The 21,115-nt window shown below is 34.0% G+C and overlaps 11 protein-coding genes and 3 pseudogenes across 14 annotated transcripts, besides 1 other annotated feature; 10 read left to right on the top strand and 4 right to left on the bottom strand.

Moving 5' to 3' along the window:
- Positions 1-178: 178 nt before the first annotated feature.
- On the top strand, positions 179-3,562 carry TVAGG3_0235450 (WD repeat domain-related family; the record flags this gene model as incomplete). The annotated part of the gene is made up of 1 exon (XM_001316063.1): positions 190-3,546. The coding sequence occupies one exon, from the start codon at positions 190-192 to the stop codon at positions 3,544-3,546; it is 3,357 nt and encodes a 1,118-aa protein (XP_001316098.1).
- A 190-nt stretch (positions 3,563-3,752) lies between these two features.
- Positions 3,753-5,352, bottom strand: TVAGG3_0235440 (ankyrin repeat and SOCS box-containing protein 4 family; the record flags this gene model as incomplete). Its single annotated transcript, XM_001316064.1, has 1 exon — positions 3,874-5,223. The coding sequence occupies one exon, from the start codon at positions 5,221-5,223 to the stop codon at positions 3,874-3,876; it is 1,350 nt and encodes a 449-aa protein (XP_001316099.1).
- A 151-nt stretch (positions 5,353-5,503) lies between these two features.
- TVAGG3_0235430 (uncharacterized protein) lies at positions 5,504-6,338 on the bottom strand (the record flags this gene model as incomplete). Its single annotated transcript, XM_051227486.1, has 1 exon — positions 5,551-6,294. One exon carries the CDS (start codon positions 6,292-6,294, stop codon positions 5,551-5,553), a length of 744 nt encoding a protein of 247 aa, XP_051112472.1.
- An 86-nt stretch (positions 6,339-6,424) lies between these two features.
- On the top strand, positions 6,425-7,246 carry TVAGG3_0235420 (sperm-tail PG-rich repeat-containing protein; the record flags this gene model as incomplete). Its single annotated transcript, XM_001316065.2, has 1 exon — positions 6,425-7,087. The coding sequence occupies one exon, from the start codon at positions 6,425-6,427 to the stop codon at positions 7,085-7,087; it is 663 nt and encodes a 220-aa protein (XP_001316100.1).
- Positions 7,247-7,318: 72 nt separating this feature from the next.
- On the top strand, positions 7,319-8,503 carry TVAGG3_0235410 (tRNA threonylcarbamoyladenosine metabolic process; the record flags this gene model as incomplete). The annotated part of the gene is made up of 1 exon (XM_001316066.1): positions 7,402-8,052. The coding sequence occupies one exon, from the start codon at positions 7,402-7,404 to the stop codon at positions 8,050-8,052; it is 651 nt and encodes a 216-aa protein (XP_001316101.1).
- A 271-nt stretch (positions 8,504-8,774) lies between these two features.
- Positions 8,775-9,389, bottom strand: TVAGG3_0235400 (uncharacterized protein; the record flags this gene model as incomplete). The annotated part of the gene is made up of 1 exon (XM_001316067.1): positions 8,775-9,389. One exon carries the CDS (start codon positions 9,387-9,389, stop codon positions 8,775-8,777), a length of 615 nt encoding a protein of 204 aa, XP_001316102.1.
- A 2,704-nt stretch (positions 9,390-12,093) lies between these two features.
- On the top strand, positions 12,094-12,437 carry TVAGG3_0235390 (uncharacterized protein; the record flags this gene model as incomplete). Its single annotated transcript, XM_051227485.1, has 1 exon — positions 12,094-12,437. A coding segment is annotated over one exon (344 nt), but the record flags the coding sequence as incomplete, so codon positions are not given.
- A 37-nt stretch (positions 12,438-12,474) lies between these two features.
- TVAGG3_0235380 (serine threonine-protein phosphatase family) lies at positions 12,475-12,717 on the top strand (the record flags this gene model as incomplete). Its single annotated transcript, XM_051227484.1, has 1 exon — positions 12,475-12,717. One exon carries the CDS (start codon positions 12,475-12,477, stop codon positions 12,715-12,717), a length of 243 nt encoding a protein of 80 aa, XP_051112470.1.
- Positions 12,718-14,017: 1,300 nt separating this feature from the next.
- Positions 14,018-21,115: part of a mobile genetic element that runs on past the window's edge.
- On the top strand, positions 14,153-14,702 carry TVAGG3_0235370 (phage tail repeat-like family; the record flags this gene model as incomplete). The annotated part of the gene is made up of 1 exon (XM_051227483.1): positions 14,153-14,702. A coding segment is annotated over one exon (550 nt), but the record flags the coding sequence as incomplete, so codon positions are not given.
- Positions 14,988-15,945, bottom strand: TVAGG3_0235360 (annotated as a pseudogene). Its single transcript has one exon. A coding segment is annotated over exon 1 (958 nt).
- TVAGG3_0235350 lies at positions 16,556-17,139 on the top strand (annotated as a pseudogene). The gene has a single exon. A coding segment is annotated over exon 1 (584 nt).
- On the top strand, positions 17,171-19,305 carry TVAGG3_0235340 (annotated as a pseudogene). The gene has a single exon. A coding segment is annotated over exon 1 (2,135 nt).
- Positions 19,345-19,929, top strand: TVAGG3_0235330 (HNH endonuclease family; the record flags this gene model as incomplete). Its single annotated transcript, XM_051227482.1, has 1 exon — positions 19,345-19,929. One exon carries the CDS (start codon positions 19,345-19,347, stop codon positions 19,927-19,929), a length of 585 nt encoding a protein of 194 aa, XP_051112468.1.
- TVAGG3_0235320 (uncharacterized protein) lies at positions 19,967-20,604 on the top strand (the record flags this gene model as incomplete). The annotated part of the gene is made up of 1 exon (XM_051227481.1): positions 19,967-20,604. A coding segment is annotated over one exon (638 nt), but the record flags the coding sequence as incomplete, so codon positions are not given.

The following is a 21,115-nucleotide window of genomic DNA, read 5'->3' as shown; positions in this document are numbered from 1 at the left end:
TAGCTGATTTTAGAATGATTTACAAAGCAATTATTAGTTTTTTATTTTGCTCAATCAATTTTTTACTCAAATTGAGAATAAATTAATCTTCTAATAGCTAACTTCAATTGTAATCAATTGCACACAATTAAACGCTCAAATTCATTTTGTAAACATTTTTTTAGGTAAAAAATAGAAAACGTATACAAAATGGACTTCCGTACGATTTGGAAGACTCCATTTCAAAAACCAATGGACAAAATCGCTGTTAGATCACTTTGCTATAAACCAGATTATTCACAGCTGATTGCGTCCTATTCTAATGACTTATTCTTCTTATCTCCAGACACTGGAGAAATTATCGAACAAAAAAGAGCACATCATGCCACAATTTACTGTGTGAAATGTTCTCCAGATGGAACTTTCTTTGCATCATGTGATTCTGATGGAAAAGTTGTAATTTGGAGATCATTAAATAATGAAGGCTACGTATCATATGGTAGCTCTGATTCTGCGACATGTTTAGAATGGTGCCCATCGAAACAGCTACTTATTTCTGTTGCAAAGAAAGAATATAGAATATGGAAGCCAGAAGATACAGCTGCTGCTCCTGTAGAAGTTCAATTTCCAATTCTTTCGATTGCTTTCTCACCACAAGGTGATACATTCGTCTTATCATTCGATAATGGTATTTTACACGTAGTTTCAGTCGAAACACAAGAAGTTTTTCAAACATTTACATACCCATCGATCGTAACAACTATGAAATTCAGTACTATTGACAATAAAGACTATTTAGTTACATCAGATTTAGATTGCAGAGTATCAATGTACAGAATAAGCGATAAAACACTTGTCGGCAAGAACTCAATACCTTTTGAAGCTCTATGTTGCTCATCAGTTGGTGATAGCTCATTTTTCTTTGCTTTTGCCGGTATATCCGGAAAGGTTTCATTATTAACTTCATCTCTATCATATCTTGGTGACTTCCAGAGCGGCAGTGACTGGATCTGGGACATTGCCGTTGACAAACGTGGCAGAGTTGCAATAGCAACAAAAGAAGGATATGTCGAACTAAGAAGTATCGATTTCGGCATTGCTTTTGCATCAGCCGGGGATGTTGTTGCCTACAGAAACAGTGTGAACTCAATGGTAATCAAAAACATCATCAGCGGACATACAAAAGATATGGCATTCAACAAAATCATCGCATCTACCACTATGTCATCGAGTTTCCTTCTTGTACAGTTCAAAGATAGCGTTATTACCTACAAATACTCGATCGACGCCCAAAATGGTGGCCAATTAATTGTTGAAAAGATAAATGAGATTCCTGGTAACTTCGAGAAGTCTCTTTTCGCTATTACAAGGATCCATATCATATCCGCTGAAGGAACACAACTCGCTTTCTATGATTTGACCGGTTGTAGACTTCCTGGTTTCACTTTTTCTGCCAACATCACTTCACTTCGGACAACATCTGCATTTAATGACGGAGTAATTGTCGGATGTGCAGATTCACGTGTCTACTTCGTAATGATGGACATGAAAGAGCCTGTTCTCCTCGCAAGACACACTTCTTCTGTTGCTGATGCCATAAGAAGCGGTTTGATCGTAACGGTTAGAGGCAAAAATGGTGAATGTGGAATTTACGATTCTTTTGAGAGAAAGACGATAGAGATGTTAGAAAATGTCAGATCAATGGCTTATTCCGATCGAGTTGAAGGACTTTTAGCGACAAGTAATGGTACAGAAGTAACAATTCATTACAAAGATTGCAAGCCAATTACACAATTCATTGAAGGCGATATTTTGGCATTTGTTCGAAATAAAGTTATTTTGACAAATGAAGGAGCTTTGGAAACAGTCGATGCACCATTACCTCTTAAAGAACTCATAGAAAGAGAAGACTGGGATTCAGTTAAAAGACTTTGCGACGTTGGACCATCAGAAGACCAATTAACTTTTGTTGCCAAAGAAGCAATTAAAAACAAAAAATTTGAGATTGCAAAACTCATTTCTCCTGATATTTCTAAGTCAATGTCCTTCTTTGTTAATGAAGTTTTACCTTCAACACCTCATGAAAATGTAAATGATACAATCGCAATTTTCTTAGGTGATGAAAGTTACAATAAAAAATCTAAAAATAAAAGTGACACTTCAGAAACAAATGAAAGCCAAAGTGGTTCAAATCCTGCAAAATACAGAGCCATTGAACTTGAAAAGTCAGGTGCACAAGAAGAAGCATTGGCAGCTTACGCGGAATGCGGCGAATGGGATGATGTTTTCAGATTGGCAGAATCGAAACACTTAGAAAGAGCAATTGTTGATTACGCGTTCCCTGAAGAACACACTGAAAAAGCTGCTAAAGTTTTGTTAAGTGCTGGTTTAGGAGAAGGAGCAATCAGGTTATTGACAAGATCTCAGAACCACGAAAACCTTGCAAAAGCAAGAGTTTATTTAGGTCAATGGGTTGAAGCGATTTCTTTGTCAAGATTATACGCGAGTGTTTATAATATCGTGTATCCAAGATTCGGAGAATTATTGTTTGAAAGCGGTAGATACTTCGAGAGTTTAGTTTGTTTCTTTATTCCTGAAAAACATGATGATAGAAACGCAAGTTTACAAAAAATGGTCGATTGTTGTTCGATATCAAAAGCATTCGACCAATTATCATTTTTGTTTTTGATGCATGCATTTAATGATAGTGATTCTTATTGGAGATTATTCCAGAGAACTACTGCTTATATGACAGCTCATCATTTAAGGAACATGACATTGTTACCAATGAGTTTAGATGACTCAATTCGATTGTTCCAAATGAGTTATTATTTGTTGGCTTGTATTGCTGAATTTCCTCTTTTAGGAGTGAATGTTTTGGATGTTTTAGTGCAGTTGTTAGTCAGTTCTTCTGCTCTTGGAATGAAGAAATGGTTGACATACGCAATTAAAGAAATCCAAGCATTTAAACTCGATGAGAAAACAAAGCAAATTGTTCAAAGAGCAGCAAGAGCAAGTAAAGAAGCTCAAGATCAACAAATAACATTCAATTGTCCAAGATGCAAGAAAGACATTTATACAAGTGCAAAAATGCCAATCTTGTGTTGCGGAAATTGCGGAATGAGATTGGCTTTTTCAGCTCATTCTTGCAGACCTCTTCCTTTAGTAGCTTTCACTTATACTCCTTCGCCAAAGGAACAAAGAGAACCAGAACAACTCATCCAAATCGAACCAGGAATTGCAAGCCAATCTGAAATTCCTGCTGACAATGTATCAGAGAGATTTTTGATTGAACAACCTGCTGAATTGTTTGTTGTTCAGTCATTGAAGAAGAAGGCTGGTGTGAAACCACAGTTGTGGTACAACCAGACTTTGACTTGTGTCCACGTTTGTCAGACATGCGGTGTTATTTTGGATGATGAAGATTTCGAAGAAACTGCAATGACAAATGAAATTTGTCCAATTTGCAGAACGGCTTTGATTGAAGGACACAAGGCAGAAGATATTCATAATGATATCCTTGAAATGTTAAGACCTTTCGAAGATGAATCACCTGTTTCATTCTAAAATATATTTATAAAATTTTATAATATTTAATATCTTCTAATACGATTTGTTTGAAATAATTGATGAGACAATATCAACAAATAGTCCTTTCATATAGAAATGAAAAGTCATTTGAAACTTTTTTTTCCATTGTTATGTAGAATTACAGTATATTGGAATACCAATCACTTCAAAAAAAGGACCCAATTACATAATCATTCATATGATTTTATGCAGAAATGATGATGTTTAGCATGCGAATTCGGAAAAGTAAAAATTTCAATGAATTTATAATAGTTCAATTTATAGTTAAGTTCTTATTTTCTATATTGCTTCTTTCCCACTGAATCATATGCAACATTTTATCAAATTAAATGCATAATGAAGAACCATGGGTCCAATATTCTTCTTTTTTTCATTGATATTTGCACCATATGAAATAAGGAGTTCGGCTGTTTCTTTACTATTGTTCTTTGCTGCAATATGAAGAGCAGTTAGTCCGCATATATCTTTTTCATTGATATTTGCACCATATGAAATAAGAAGTTCAGCTGTTTCTTTACTATTGTTCTTTGCTGCAATATGAAGAGTAGTTAGTCCGCATATATTTTTTTCATTGATATCAGCACCATGTGAAATAAGAAGTTCAGCAATTTCTTTACTATTGTTCCATGCTGCAGTATAAAGTGCGGTTTCTCCATATTCATTTTTTTCATTGATATTTGCACCATGCGAAATAAGAAATTCCGCTGCTTCTTTTCTATTATACATTGCTGCAATATGAAGTGCGGTTTGACCGCATTCATTTTTTCCATTGATGTTTGCACCATGCGAAATAAGAAATTCCGCTGCTTCTTTTCTATTATACATTGCTGCAATATGAAGTGCGGTTTGACCGCATTCATTTTTTCCATTGATGTTTGCACCAAGTGAAAGGAAATATTCATAAAGTGATGGAATATTGAACCGTAATGTATAAACAAAGCATTTGTTTATATCATTAGTTTGATCGAAATAAACTAAAAAGGATTCAAGATTATTGAAAATTCCGCAATCTTCTAAATCGATCTCTATATTGTATTCATTCATCAAGAATGTAACAAAATCAATGTTGTGTGAAATAATTGCATATTCCATACATTCTTCAGTTGGTGTTTGATATTTCAAACATTCACCCATGATCTCTTGATTTCCTCCTAAAAATGAAAATTCCAGACATTCTGGAGTTATTTCGGATTTAAATTTCGATCTTAACAACTTGAAACAATCAACTGATCCGTGATAACAACATAATTCAAGTAATGAATATCCTTCGTATGAATATGGGTATAAATCGCTATTAAGTTTTTGATCTTTATCAAATCCATCTCTTTCGGTGAATATGATGAAATTTTCTTTGTCATTATTCATAATTGTTTTGTATATTGAATTCTCTGTATGAATATCCAGATTTTTAAGATCATCTTTTTCGAAGTCATCAGATTTGTCTAATTTAATTCCATATTCTTTATAAAATAAGAAGTTTGAAATAGTTGGAATACTTTTGACCTCTTTGACATGATAATTATCAGCTATGAGTTTGGCAAGAGATAAATATGACTTTGCATAGCGGTTATTATTCGGAATGATATTTAAAATATTTTCAATAATATTTTGGGGAGGATATTTCTTTGAATCAATCAAATTTGTCTTGATCATTTTGTAAATTGAGATTAATTCTTCTTCTTTTTCGGTTTTTCACTGATACAACACATTAATTGAATCGATATAATCTTTATAGATATTTCGCAATTCACTGAATTTATTTGGTTGAATGTGTTGATCAACAGACATTGAAAAATTTAAAGTGATCACACATAGAGATGTTATCTAAGATAAATATTTTTAGAATTATTTTCGACTATGCTTGCAAAAAATACTTTGAAAAGTATAACAAATTGTGATTAATAAATCACAAAGAAAAACACTGCATATCACTATAACTCGGTAATAAATAAAGATTTATTAAGATATGTTAATGCCAACTTATGAGCAAGACCATGTCAAAACAAAATTAGGCTCAACGGAATTAACCCATATCTGAGCAGTTCCGCAATCACCCCACATGAAATTGTTCCATTCATCTTCCTCAATGTTCAAAAACAAATTCCAGTTTGGTCCTGGGCATTCATCACCTTGAATGAAATGTGCACATCCACCAAAGTAACAATTTGAGTGTGAACTGTCTTCCCGGAGTTTGTCTAGCTCAAGTACAATATAATCTGAATCTTGATCATCGATTTTTTCATTATCAAAATATGTATAAAGTGATTCATGATCGTAGGTAAAAGCTGTTGTATAGCTATCAAAAATCTCTGGTTCTTCCAACTCATCTCTATTGATATTGCAGTATTTTAATTTTTCGATATCTTCGGGATGATAAATTTTTACATCAAGATGATTACCCATACAAGGTAAGCACTCTAAGCAATAATAGAAAACTAACAAAGCATCAGAAAGCTCGGTTGGTAAAAGCCTTTGGACATTTGGAGGTAAAGATGGAACATAGAGCTGGACTAGAAGATGTTTTTGTTCTCCGCATTCATCGCATAAGAATAATTCTTCTTCTGGTAGGCAAGGGGTTTTTCCAAAAAACTTTGAGCACTTAATTGTATCTGGTTCACCATTGTGGCCTATAATAAAAGTTCCCATTCTAGCTTTACCAACGCTTTCTAATCTGTTAAATGCTGTTTGGGCTTCTGGAGAAAGTTTGGCAATTGCTTCAGACATAAAAATGAAATGAATAAATTTGAAACCGACTTTGGTAATTTTTGAGTGGAATTAAAAATGGCACTTTTCAGATTTTTTTGCTCAATTATAAAAGTGTCATTAAACGTACAGTAAAACGTTATTTTATATTATGAAAGCTTTTGACCGAGATCCACTTATTGCGCACGTTTCAAAACGCCAAGCTACTTCTCCAGGACCAGCAGCATATGACATATCAAAACGCCTCGAAACTACTCCGATTAAAATGAAAGGCAGAAGAACCGAAAAAGTTGTTTATGATGATGTTCGATTATTAAACATTCCTTCTACTATTGGTAAAGTTCCAAAGATTACAATTTCCGGACGTACTACAGGAATTACTGATAAGTTTGTAACACCTGGTCCAACCTATGTTCCACCACCATTTGGTTCCGGAAGTAGGCATCACCAATTTGGCACGCATAACGGTATCAAAGCAAGACCAAAGACAGCTATGGACACTGTTCAAACACCAGGTCCAGGCCCTGCGGCATTTAATACAAGAGATCATACATTCGATGCCACAGGAAAGAAAGGTATCAAGATGAAAGGTACACATGACTTCAAATATGCAGAAACCGCATCACCTGGCCCAGGTGCTTATGCTCCAAGATTTGAATCAGTTCTTGCTGCGGCACCTAAGCCAATTATGCATATTAGGCCTAAGACAAAGGATCCAGAGCCTGGCGTTGGATATAAGGAACTTGGTTCTACGCTCACAGGACCTGCTTTCACAATGAAGCGCAGAGCAACTGATGATATTAATCTTGTTTAATACCATATATCACGAGAATTACAATTGTATTTAATACTAAACTGTATCTATTTGTTTTATCAAAAATATCCAAAAACGTTATTCATCCCACTTCATATTCTTGTTACTTTTTCACACTTAAAAAAGCAAGGTCTTAAATTTATCACTTCGATAATCCCAAATGAGGTAATATTTTATCACATTGATTCTTATTTTTGGACCATTTTAGCAGAGAAAAGAAAAACGAATAAACTTCGATTGAATGGCTTCCTATGAATCATAAAATAGGAGTTTATATAAATTTGAATTAAAATTTTGACGATAATTTTCTCAAAATGAATAGAGAGAATTGGGTAGAAATCAAAAGAGGAGCGGAAGCATCTATTTGGAAGATGCAACTTTTTGGTAAGAACTGTGTAGCTAAAGTTCTTGAACCTAAAACATGGCGCGCAGCTCCTCTTGATAAAATGTTACGTTCTGACAGAATTAAAAGCGAAGCAAGAACAAATTTCCGCTGCATGCAACTCGGAATCCCTACATGTCCAATAGTTTATATTGATCCTGAAACATCTACGTTAATTATGGAAGAACTAAATGGAGGTAGCTTAAAACAAATGATTTTCGACTGCACAGATCATAACGATCCAAAAGTTATACAGGCTCTTAAAGAAATGGGTCAAATTGTTGCAACTTTACACAATAATGATATTCTTCATGGCGATTTAACAACTTCAAACTTTATGCTTCATGATGGAAAAGTCCGTGTTATTGATTTTGGTCTTTCCTTCCAAAGTGGACTTCCAGAAGACTTTGCTGTTGATTTATATGTTATGGAAAGAGCATTCAATTCATCACATCCAGATAAAACTGATTTACTTAAGATAGTTTTTGACTCATACACAGAGCATTGCAAGAGAGCACCTGCTATTTTGAAAAGACTAAAGAAAGTCCGTTCTCGTGGCCGTAAGAGATCAATGGTTGGATAAATCAAACTAGAAACACTAACTAGAAAAATACCTGCCATAATCATTTCTCATTGAATAGTAATTTATCGATTCGGACCTTAACTAGCTGTCCAACTAAGCATCCATAACTTTTTCTTCTCAATCAAAAATCGAGATGTAAGGTCTAATTTAGATTTTAGGAAAATTAAAAAAAATGTTTTTCAACCAAAGCGTATTAATCGTTTAAATTGACCAATACTAGTGTGAAAATACTATGAAGATCCCCAAGTAATAAATCTTGTTTTTATATTAATTTTTTTTTATTTCGTCTGTATTGACAACAAATAATCAAAAATTGCTATTTATGACTTCATACTATGAGGTTATAATGCCCTACATATGAGCATTTAAAAGAATTCAACTTGAAGCTCAAGTTATATTTTAATGAAATTTTTTTAAGTTCGAAGTGAAAAAGCTTCATGTGTGGGCCAATACTAACCGCTTGGTCAAGATATAGAAGTCTTAAGAGAATAAAAATTTCATATTATAAGAATAAAAAAATTTTAGTTTTCTGGAATTTAACAATATAGGTCAATCTTGCGTTTGGTGATTGATTAATGGCACCTCGTCAGATTCGAGATTCTTATTATAAAAAGATTTCAGGTATTTGAGACAGCATTCAAAGACACTTGGTATTGATCCATCTTCATTGAGTGTGACTTGTTCGATTATAACCTTACCATAGTTATCTGGATCACGACATTTCATTCTGTAAATTGAACTTCTGAATCATCTGTATTTGGCAAACGAATACCTAGTATATGAGATCTGACCGAAGAATAAAATCCAAAGAAGCTATCGACATAAATGTTGAAAAAATAACCAGATGTGATACGATTGGATTCAAATGTTATATCGTATTGGCGATTGTCAAAGAAATGATTTATTATGTTTTCAAGTGCTGATGAAAAAAATTTTCCGCAGTAATAATATTTGAAAGTTAAAAAAGGATGAATGTTTACGGACTTTTCGATGTTAAGAATTTGTACGACATCTTCATATGTTTCGATGTTTGGATCATTGATTTCTGCATGCATGAGCATGAAAAATAATTTTGCACCCAATATATTATCATGAAGGATCTTTGAAGCTTGAGCAATAATAGCGATATGTCTGTGCTTATTAGGGTCACTGTTGATTGCATAAACAATTTTATTCTTCTCAACAATAATTTTAGAAAGATTTTTCTTCTTGAAGAAATTCTGTTCTTCATCGAGATATTTTATTACTTCTTTTCGAACATCTTCATTGAGTATACGGCAGTGATTCTTGACTGGGAAAAGATCTTCATTGAAGGTGTAACGATCAATATGAGACATGAAAATTTTGAAAATTTTAAGTCAGCAAACGACGATATAAATCTTCTGAAAAACTAGCTTTATATCCACAAAGGAAAAAAGGTAGTCCAGATAAATTTTCTTGCTCCGTTTTCAATTTTGTAAGTGGATATATACTTACCACCTGCTGTGAAACTTATATACATGGAATCGCGGAAATCTATCGAGGCATTTTGGCTATATTATTATCAAAATTATATTTTTTTAATTTATATGAAACTGATTTTTATTTTATCAATGAATTTGTTGTGTATATAAAATTCTGTATTACTTTAGGAGTGAGAAAGATTTAAGAAATCTTACTTCAATTCCTTATATGAAAGGATTGTTATCACAAACAAATCCTTTACCCATATGTGTAGATTCTTCCACCCTAACATATAATGAGATAATTGAGCGTGTCAAGATATTGAGAAAAGATTTAAATCAAAAATGAGTTTAAAGGGGATAGCTATACGAAAATCTATATATTGCATTCTGCTTATGAAGTTTATATCGTAACCTGTTGTTTGTTGTGATAGAAACAAATTTCGAGATGATTTCCTGATTTATGATGTTTTTGAGATGTGAATAATGTTTAAGTTATATAATTGATAGTAATGTTCACATTAATCAAGCTCTAGAACGAAGTAATTTTTCAAAAAAAAAACTTGATTAAGGACAAAAATGCGAATTTAATAATGAAAAATGAAAAATGGAAAAATTTTGGAAAAATAGATGCACATTATAATTGACGCTAATGCGAAATGAATCATAGTTTCATATGACAGTCCCAACGGGAACCGCGGTAATTTACTGAGGTTTCCGCACACCGGAACCGGTTCCTTTTTTAGGAATTTTTTAGATTAAAAAATATGCTTTGTAAATCATTTTTTGTAAATCGGCAAAAATTTGGAAATATTCTGACGACAATAAATCTGGGAATAGTATTTTAAATACGAGAACAACCTATTTAAAAGTGTTTCGCTCGATTTTGTATAATTTCAAATTTTCGCATATAGCTTTCCGTGAATTACCGTGATTTTACCGCCACATCAATAGTTTACGACACTTTTCCGTAAATTGAGTAGTTTACTGCACTTTTTCCGTAAAATTGAGTTACGGGAATCCGTAAGATTACCATACCTCACTTCTAGTTGAAAATAGCATTAGTATATAATAAATAGATATATTATTCATATTTTTGATTTTGAATTACGGAAAAAGTGAGTTCAGAACTTCCAATTATTATTTGATTAATTATGTTAAAAATACTATAAGGAATTAAAATACATAGTGTTGAAGTTTGAATTACGGGAAAAGTGAGGGTGAAAGTGAAGTGAAAAAGTAAGATATTTTTTGTTGAAATAATCATAGTTGTACAATTTTGAAACTATATGTAAAGCTATAAATTGAATAAATTCAAAAACAAAAATTGTTTATTCTTATTAATAAATTTATATTAATCAATATTTGAACAACCCGTAATTAAAAAAAAAAAAAAAAAAAAAAAAAGAAAGGGAGTGGGGCTTCCAGGCACTTCGTGCCCTCTAGCCCTGAAGATGTTTAGTATAAATGAAGTTTTTATTCGGAGGACTCTTCTTCTTCCTCCATTGCTTCTGGGAAGAAGCCTTCTTCTGGTCGAAAACATTATATAATGTGTCGCTTTTCACACAATATTATATGTTTTCATGTTTTGTCACTTTTCTGTCACTTTTCAGGTAAAAACATTTTTATTATATATATAAAATGAATTTTACAAAACCACCGTTACCCTTCTTTGGAAATAAGAGTAGATGTAAAGATATTCTATTGAGAGAACTTAAGAAACTACCGAATGGTCTAACATTTGTAGATTTGTTCGGTGGAAGTTTCTATATATCCCATTTGTGCCATACAATATTCCCAGACTCAAAGATTATATGCAATGACTTCGACAACTATATGGACCGTCTCAAACATATACCAGACACAAACAATATATTGAAAGAGTTAAAAGAAAAGATACCTATAGGTAAGATGGAACGTATACCATTAGATAAGAAAAATACTGTCAGAGAGGTTTTGAAAAAGGCAGAGTATATTGACTGGGATAGTATATCTGCTAGACTATTATATAGTGGTGCTATAAGAGTTCATGACATTGAAACACTTATGTCAAAAGTTTTATATCTTAACTATACAAATGTTTTCAAAGAGAACATAGAAAAATATATTGAGGGTATAGAGTTTGTGAGATGTCATTGGACAGAGTTGTATGAAAAATATAAAGACAAGGAAAATGTTTTCTTTATAGTAGACCCGCCGTTCTATAACACATGGGATTTTCAATACCAAGTAGACTGGACTTTGAGAGACTCTTTAGAAACTTTAGACGTTTTACATAACCATCCATGCTTTTACTTTACATCCGATAAAAGTGGTTTGGAAAGTGTCATGAGATGGTTAGAGGACATACATGACTATGAGTTTATATATGACAAGATAGAATATGAGAGAGGTCCTATAAACTGGAGAAAGTGTCACAATAAAGAAATTTTATTAGTAAGTAAATGTGGTTTGAAATAGGACTACTTGTTTTAGGTTTTTTCCATTGTGTCATTTATTTATTTGACGTGGCAGAAAAGTACAGAGAATATGAAGATGAACCAATGCCAGCAAATGTTCAGTATATGTACTCGTAAGAGATATTTTTATCTAATATTAAATGGACGCACAGAACTTAGCGAATGCACAGCAACCTGGACAACCAAACCCAGAGAATATTCCAAATGAAGTTAGAATACAAACTGCAATGGCAAACTATGGTCAAGTGCCAACAGATGTACAAATGCAAACTGCCATGTCAAATGACGCTGCGTTAGGCTTACCACCATGGTATGCAAATATGAGATGGAAAGAGTTTTATACAAACCCTGAAGTGGGATATAAACAACTCTATGCAGATGACGCGAACACAGGAGTTGACCCAGAATATGTTTTCTACCAGAGGAGAAACAGAATGTATGAGCTCCAGTTAAAGAATGCTATGGAACTCAACAGGAAACGTAAGAGACTAGGCGGACATTAGATTTTTACATATAGTAAAATGGGTTTCTTTGGAAGAATAGGAAACTTCTTTCGAAATGTTGGAAGAGGTATATGGAATGGAATAAAATCTGTCGGAAGAGGAATTTGGAACGGTGTCAAAAATATTGGTAAAAGGGTAGGTCAGTTTGTTGGTATTATACCTAAAGACCCTGAACCAGAAGAGCAAGCTCCTGTTATACAACAGCCTGAACCTGCACCACAGTCTAGTTGGCAACCAAATCCAACACCTCAACCGTATTAAAAAATTATATTTTTATCGTTCGATAGTAGTTGTATATGAAACTAAGTTCTAAGTAAAACGCATGGTATAATGGAATTATTCTTTTTCTTCCATCTGTAGTAAACCATACTTGAAAGTCTGAAATACTTCCACTTGGTGGTTCGTATAACTTTGTAGGTTTTTCGTAAAAGTCATTTGCCAAGCATAAAAAAGAGTTTTGTGCGCCAGAAAATGAAGCATGAACTATAATAGCATCTGAGTCGAAAACATCTTTAAATAAATATGGTTCATCTCTTGCATATCGACTGTAAATATTTGCTAAAGGAAGTTTGACTTTCTGATTTAACATTCTTTGCAAATAATACCATGACATTGCAGTGAATTCTGTATATATTTGTTCGTCTTTCTTTGGATTGTCTTCGTAGATTTGAAATGACACTTGTGAATTTTGTTTGTCATATACAATTCTCACATAAAGTGTGCTCTCGGTATTTGCATATTCATCAGCATATTTTGCATAACATGAATTTATTTTATCTTCTATATTTTTTAACGCAGTCTGTAGAGAAGATGAAAGGTCAACTTGTATTAGCTCAATTTCTTCCCACATTTTTCGGTTTCCCTTCAGATATATAATCTATATGAAACCTTACAATAAATGGAAAACTTTTATCTTCTACAGACACAAACTTCATTCTACGAAAGCCAATAGCTTTTGTGACAGATGGGTCTCTTAGCCATCTTAATGGGTAGTCAAAACGATAGCCTTCATGCTTTACGGTCTCTGTCTCAAACTTTTGACCGACATTAGTAAAAAGTTCATCTAATGGTTTAGTTGTAGCAACTCTTGAATTTTCTTTTTCTATTGGAAGCATATTTTATCTAGAATAAAAATGTCAAATGAAACAGCGTCTATGAGAGAAATACAACACAACCGACAACTCATTATACAAGCTCTAAATAAGAACACAACAAACTTTTCAAACTATTCTAAGATATCTGAGTCATTGAAAGAAGGAAACTTAAAACTGACATTAAACCCAATGACAGATGAGTTTCTGTTTCAAGACAATAAGAACCATACTGTCTGTATAAATCCAACAAAAGGAACTTTAAACGAGAAACCTATAAATGAACTTCTTTTGAAAGCAGATGTTGGCAACAAAGCTGACAAAGAGTATGTCATTGAAAAAGTTCAAGAAGAACATGACAGAGCAGATGCAACATATGCAACAATACTCATCCTGAACTAGCGGACAAAACATATGTTGACAATAAAATGTCAAGTGAAGTGACAAGAGCTGACAAAGAATATTCTAAAAAGACTCATACACATTCTATATCTGAAATAACAGACTTAAACGTTAGCCTTGAAAAGAAAGCAGATAAGGAATATGTGGCTAGTAAGTTAGAGAAGAAAGCGGATAAGGAATATGTGGATGAAAAAGATAACGAAATGAAAGAAAGGGTTGACTGGTACCATGAATGGACATCGAAGACTTTTAAAGTTAAAGCCGATACAGGATGGGTTTCAGGATGTTTAGACCTTAAAGCAGATAAAACTTATGTTAACGATGAGTTAGAGAAGAAAGCAGACAAGAACCATACACATACAAGTTTTACAACTGTTGCTATAGAAAGTATTGAAGGAACGGTTGAAGAAACTGGTGGGGATGCAATATATTGTAAACCTCCTAACTTTCCACAAGGTTTAACATCGGATGACGACATAACGACGATGAAAAACATTAGATGTAAAGATGTTTATGTCATGAAGGATGAATATAATACTAAATTCACTGCTCAAGATTTATATGACAAGAAAGCAGACAAAACAGAGCTTCAAACATTAAAGACAGAAATACTTCAAACACTATATCCTATAGGTTCTATTTATACGTCAATGAACTCAACAAATCCAGAAACAGTTCTGGGTTTTGGAACTTGGACTCAAATAGTCGACAGGTTTTTGTATTGTGCAAACTCTTCAAAGGAAACAGGTGGAAGTAAAACGATTTCAGGTGAAAATTTACCTGCACACAGTCACTACATAGATTTAAGTACATCTCAAGCAGGTTGGCATAAGCATAAATTTTGGGATTGGTCAGCAATGAAAAAAGGTAAAGGATATGATGTTAAAGACAACGTTCAGTTTGCTATAAATTGTTTCTGGGTAACACTCAGGGAGATGGAAACCATACACATCGCGTTTCAGGATATACGCAAACAACGGGACAAAGTAAAGAATACATGCCACCTTACATGACAGTTTACGCATGGTATAGAAATGCTTAGTCGTCATTTTCAACTTCTTTAGCATATTCGTCAGGAGTTGTCTTATATTTGTTAGGAACTGTCTTTGAAAGTATACCACCTTGAACTTTGACAAGTTTGAAACGAGGTCTGACAATAGTAGTTTTATCTTCTGCTTGCAGTGTGTACATTTTGCCATGTTTGCCTAAAACTTCATAATATTCTCTTGTATACTTTCTTCTATTTTTACGAACACGAATGTGAGTACCTGTCGGGTTCCCATTGTTGTCATAGTCAATAGTATTTTCATATGGGTCGCGTTTAGGTATTTCTATTTTTACTTTGTCACCTTTCTGAAGTTTGAAGCCCGGCATTCTTTCTTGTTTGTCTCTTTTGACTAAATTATTAAATATATAGTCTTTCTCTAAGTCAGGGTTGTTTTTCATTTCTTCGGGGAGTGGTTCCCAAACCTTTTTGTTTACGGTTATTGTAAATATTTAAAACTTGTCTCATCTTTGCCATGGAAAAGTGTCTATACTTGTCGTCATATGACATTTCATTTGCTTCACCACCTTGTGGTTGGTTTAAGTCTCTTAACATTTTTATACAACCGTCAATGACACCAAGAGCAGAATGGTTTTGGTCGACAATGAAATATTGGTTTACATTTTTTGAACGCAGATAGTTTTTTACATCATCTGATTTGAAAGAACTTTCACAGTCAGATGTCAGTTTTGTTGGATGGTATTTGTCAACGAATATTGTCAAAGCAGTTTTCACATCTAAAATATTTTTGGACCATAATGGTATGGCTTCACAGTATCTTGTGTTTTGACCGACAAATATTAGCCAGTATGGTGGTCCATCTTCTCTATACCTCGGAATGTTTTCCAAGATATCCATAAACCAAGCATTTGGTGTTGAACTAAAGATTTTTATCATGAGTGCTTTCTTTGTCGCTTTAGAAACATAGGGGTCCTTGTTTGGATTCGTCATTTTTTAACCCATAAGAAATGGGTTTATTTGGCGCATTAGCAGGAGTTGCATCCAGATTTTTACCCGCAGTGGGAACAATAGCTAGAGGTGTATTTGGAGTTGGAAGGAAGATTTTGAGTACATTAGGTATACTTAAAGAGAAAGCACAACCTATTATACAAACTGTACAGAAAGGTTGGGAGGTAGCACGAGATGCAACAAATCTTATTCCAAATCCTGAAACAAGAGGAAAAGTTCAAGGATGGATGGACAATGTAGGAAGACAAGCAGGAAACTATTATAACAAAGCAAATGACTACTATAACCAAGCAGGACACTATATGGACCAAGGTGAAAGATTCTTTAACAGAGGATATAACCATGCACAACAATGGGTAAACAATAACCAACCTCAACCGCCTCAAACGTGGGGAATGTAAAGTTTTTTACTGAGATGAAATGAACAATACAGCATTGAGACAAATGTGTTCAAGATGGATTTGTCGACTTCCAGCAGTTACACAACGTGTTTGTCAAGTTCTTCCTATACCTCAGGAAGTTTTAGACCGACTTAAAAAACCTAAACAACCAGTTGAAAACAAAACAAACTAAAATTTTTTACTGAGATGAAATGACCGAAGAAGTTGAAACAGTAGATTTGACACCACAAACAAAAAGTTCAGAACCATTGTCAAAACCTGTCAAAGAACTTACAGATGAAGAGAAAAATTCAATAATAGAAAGTGCCAGGTCTGGAAATACAAACCCCAACTATAAAGTCACTTTTCATAGAAATGGAACGGCTAGTATCTCAAAAAGAAACAGACTCTCACAAATAAAATATTGAAGTCTGAAGGAGCTTTCGAGACAACAGATGGGAAGGTATACTTCACTGACCAACAGTTCATTATAGAACATCTCATTGACTTAGAGTCGAAATATTCTAAACTTTACAACAAACACAAAAAGTTGAAAGGAAAACAAAAACAAATGGCATATGATATTTATGAAGATGTTAACGACACAACCATACCTGCAAGTGAGGTAAAGTCAGAGGAACCGAAAAGTGACGAAAAACCGATAGAAGAAGAAAAACCAAAAACTGAAGATAAACCAAAACCAAAGTTTAGTTTGGAAACTAAACCAAGTCAACCTTCATTAGCTGGTATGGGTTGGCGTCAAAGACTTATGGCAGCAGGCGGTTATGTAAAGTAAAGGAAAAAAATATTTTTTTATTTTTATAGAAATGCCTCCGCATAGAATGGATAGAAAATCTGCTAGAATAAAAGCAGAGTTAGAAAGATATGGTTGGAAAGTTTCGAAGAATTTTAAATATAGGAAGGGAAGACCCATAAAAGTCTATGACAAACTTGCTGGTCTGACCTACGAAATGGACTTAGAAACAGCACGCGCAAACTATCCAAACAGATTAGAGAGGTTAGAAGAAGAGCGTCTTATGAACTTGCCTTTCAATGTTAGTGAACCGCAAGTTGAAGGACACGACGGCTTTGCCAGATTCTACTGGAAACATAACGAACAATTGCATCCTTTGAGAAGGAAAAAAGGAAAAGGTGAAGACAAACATGCTCCCATGGAAAGAACAAGATATGCATATGAAAAGTACCGTGAAGTTAGAAGTCAAATTACATCTGGTCGAACCTTTACAGTAAACTTTGACGAAGGAAAGAACAAAGAAGGCTTCATGGGAGTACTTGCTGCCATACAAGACGGAAATAAGAAAGGATACAATCTCAGACTAACCGTAACAGATTTGGACGGTCACATTTACTATGCACATGGCAATGTCACAACAGCCGCACAACTTCTTGACGCTTTCAAGACTACAAAGAGAGAACAAATGTTTGACTCCGACTCAGACATTTTGAATGCAATTGAAGGAATTGCAAGTGTAAATTTGAATGGTACCAACCTAACCCTCAAGCAGTCAGACAACATGCTGGATACTTCCCGTTCATAAATAAGTCTGACATTGACTTGACAAGGTATGGAATTTACAATTCAATTGAAACAATTGTCATGAACCTTGCATTCTTACATGTCTCAGGAACTCTGGTCTTGTTACAGATGAGAAGATGAAGTATCTTGAGTCATGTGTGAAGAACAAGGTACATTCTCAGAGGTCAATTGGCAAAAATTGCACCGTTGGCAATGTCAATATCCGAGTTAACATTCCGACTGAGAAAGGTTCTTCACACGACGACTATGTTGTTGACTTCAAATTACCATGGTTGAAGATTGTAATTGTCCACAACCACTTATGTTGAACGAAAGTCTTATGTTCGGAAAAGGCAAGTGCAACATTGTCAGAGCTGTAAACATTCTTTTCGAGAAAGGTTTGTTGGAACCAATTCCAGATGACAAGCTGACAGAACTTTTGTACAAAAGACGAAACAAACTTTTCATTGTTGGTGAGACCAAAAGTTGTTCCAGACAAAGTTCTAGTACAAAAGAAGTACGCAGTTCCAAAAGGAGTTGGATTGTTCGGATACCAACCTGAACCAGAAGAACTTCCAATGAGGTTGCAAGAACTTCAAGATGCTATAAACAAACTTCCATTGAGACATCCAATTGACGTCAAATTGTATTGGAGAGCATCTGAGTTAGGTCAGAAGGTTTTATATGAAACAGGTTGCTTCGACGATGTTTATGAGATAACAGGAGAAGTTTCTCAGAAGATAAGAGACTCACTTGAATTTCCACAAACTGGACCAATTGGTTGCGACAAGTTCGACTCAGATGAAAAGATATACTATGTCGACCTTAACGCTGCGTACATGAGATTTGTCCAATATATTCCGACTGGAATCCAAACGAAGATGGTGAGTTCCAGGAAGGAACTATACAGTTGGAAAAGTCATACAACAACTCTATGATATTAGGAAAGCTTCAAACCCCAAACTTGCAATGACACTCAAATTGCTTATGAATTCGACATGGGGATATTCCATTAAGAACCTCAAGAGATGAAGAGTAAACATTATGAGAAGGTCGACAACTTTGTTGAAAGGTTCTCCCTTTTGTTTTGAAGTACGAATTCACTCAAGGTCAAAGTGGCTTAGTAACCACATTAAAACTATTGTCGAACATTGGTCTTACCCTCAGTTCGCAAAAGCAGTCCTTGACAACTACAACAAATTCTTCTCCGAAGTTAAATCCAAAGTGAAGGTTTACTATGAGAACATTGACGCACTCATGACGAACGAAGAAGGCTATAACAAACTCATTGAAATGGGAATGGTCGGTGAAAAGATGGGTCAATTCAAATTGGACAAAATTTTCACCGAAGTTCATGTCCTCTCCAAGCGTAAGTATTGGGGCATACTTGAAGACGGCACAGAAATAAAACATTGCATGAAATAAAACATTTTTTTAAAAAAATATTTTTTTATTTTATTTGAAATGTACGCTGATTTTGTTGGAAAAGACTGTTGGAAAACTTGTTTGTTAGATGAGAAATATGAAATTCACTGTTGTGAGCCTTTTGAAATAAGGAAGAAAGAGACAAAAAGAGTTTTAAGCGGATGGGAGGGAAATAAAGGATATGCTATTATGAAGATGGGTGGGAAACGCTATCTTAAACATATTGTCATTGCAACTCATTTTATACCGAACCCTAACAATTTACCTTTTGTAGACCATATAAACCGTATAAGAAACGACAATAGACTTGAAAACTTACGTTGGGTCACTTGTTCTGAAAACAATAAGAACAAAGGTAAGTTTAGAGATATTGTATTCGAATTTGTCGACGAACTAGAAGATGAAGCAATTGAAATTACAGACTATGGCAAGCATACGTTTGAGTTTTACTACTATAGCGAAGAACAAGACTCATTCTACTTTTATACCGGCGTAAACTATAGAAAATTACAAGTATGTTTTACTAAGGAAGACTATGCTTTTGTAAACGCTAGAGATACAGATGGAAAAAACGTTAGACTATATCTTAACAAATTCAAGAAGCTATATGGCATACCATTTTAAAACGTTTTTTAAAACAGTATATTTTTACATATATTAAATGTTTCAGGTTGAAAAACAAAGAACAAAAGTAGCAGATACAAAACCGTTAGACTATATCTTTACAAATGCTGGTAGGAATCTTTCAGATGAAGAAATTTCATCCGGAGCTTACAGGTTTGACTATCCAATTCGTTGGCTTCAAAGTCCTTCAGATGCAAAGGCAATAGGATTTAGAAGAGTTTTGTTTTCAAAAAGAACTAACGCATTTATGTTCGCAGTATATTTTCATGGGCAGTATGAAGGTTCTGATGGTCTAATAGACAAATTTGACGAAATGAGAATCTTTACAGTTCGTTCAGACGAAAGTCTTGAAAAAACTCTAAATGACTTTCAAACTCAAATAAACAAATACTACTGGGAATTTCAAGAAAAATACGACTCTTTACTAAACGGAACGTACTATCTGAAGCTAGAATATGACAAGATGAACTCCACAGTTTCATTTCAAAGGATTGAAAATAACCCTCCAAGAAGTACACAGTTTTTATTTTGGGAAGTAGACAAACGTTCTTGGGCACAATTTCTTCGGTTACTAAACCAGAACGAACCATTACCACCTGACGGTCCGTTTAAATTTATACGTCCACCAGCAAATTTGACAGTTTATAGAAACGTGTTCGACCCTCAAAATGTTATGTGTCATGCAAGTTTCAGTTCAAGCAACAACAGTTTTCTTTGTATCGGTAAGGACTTTTATGACCTTACCTCTAAATTCTACGAACCACCTAGTAACAGTTTCTCTGACTTTCAAGTCTGGTTCACAACAAACGGTGTGCAGCATATTATACCATTGTACTATGACTTTTATCTCGAATTGTCTTTCATATATAACTACGGAAAAGTGCTGAAAAAGTATTGAAAAATAATGTTTAGGGTAGAATGTTAGATCTAACCTGTTTTCTAACCTCTTTTCTAACCTCTTGAATTTTCATGAATTTCCTTAAGATAGAAAATATATTTTAGGTGAAGTGGTTTTTTAGGTGTCACCAGGTCACCAGGTCACCAGGTCATTTTAACTTCTCTGAAAAAGTGTGACAACATGACATTTAGACAACAACACAGGAAATAAACTTCATCGTATATGTTTTGTGCTGAAAACATAGCACAAAAATATATTTTAGGTGAAAAAAGAGGTGGAGCCAAAAGT

Source organism: Trichomonas vaginalis, chromosome IV, assembly GCF_026262505.1.
Source record: "Trichomonas vaginalis G3 chromosome IV, whole genome shotgun sequence".
Taxonomy (NCBI): domain Eukaryota; phylum Parabasalia; order Trichomonadida; family Trichomonadidae; genus Trichomonas; species Trichomonas vaginalis.
The sequence above is the reverse complement of the archived record's forward strand: the minus strand, read 5'-3'. Positions and strand labels throughout refer to the sequence as shown.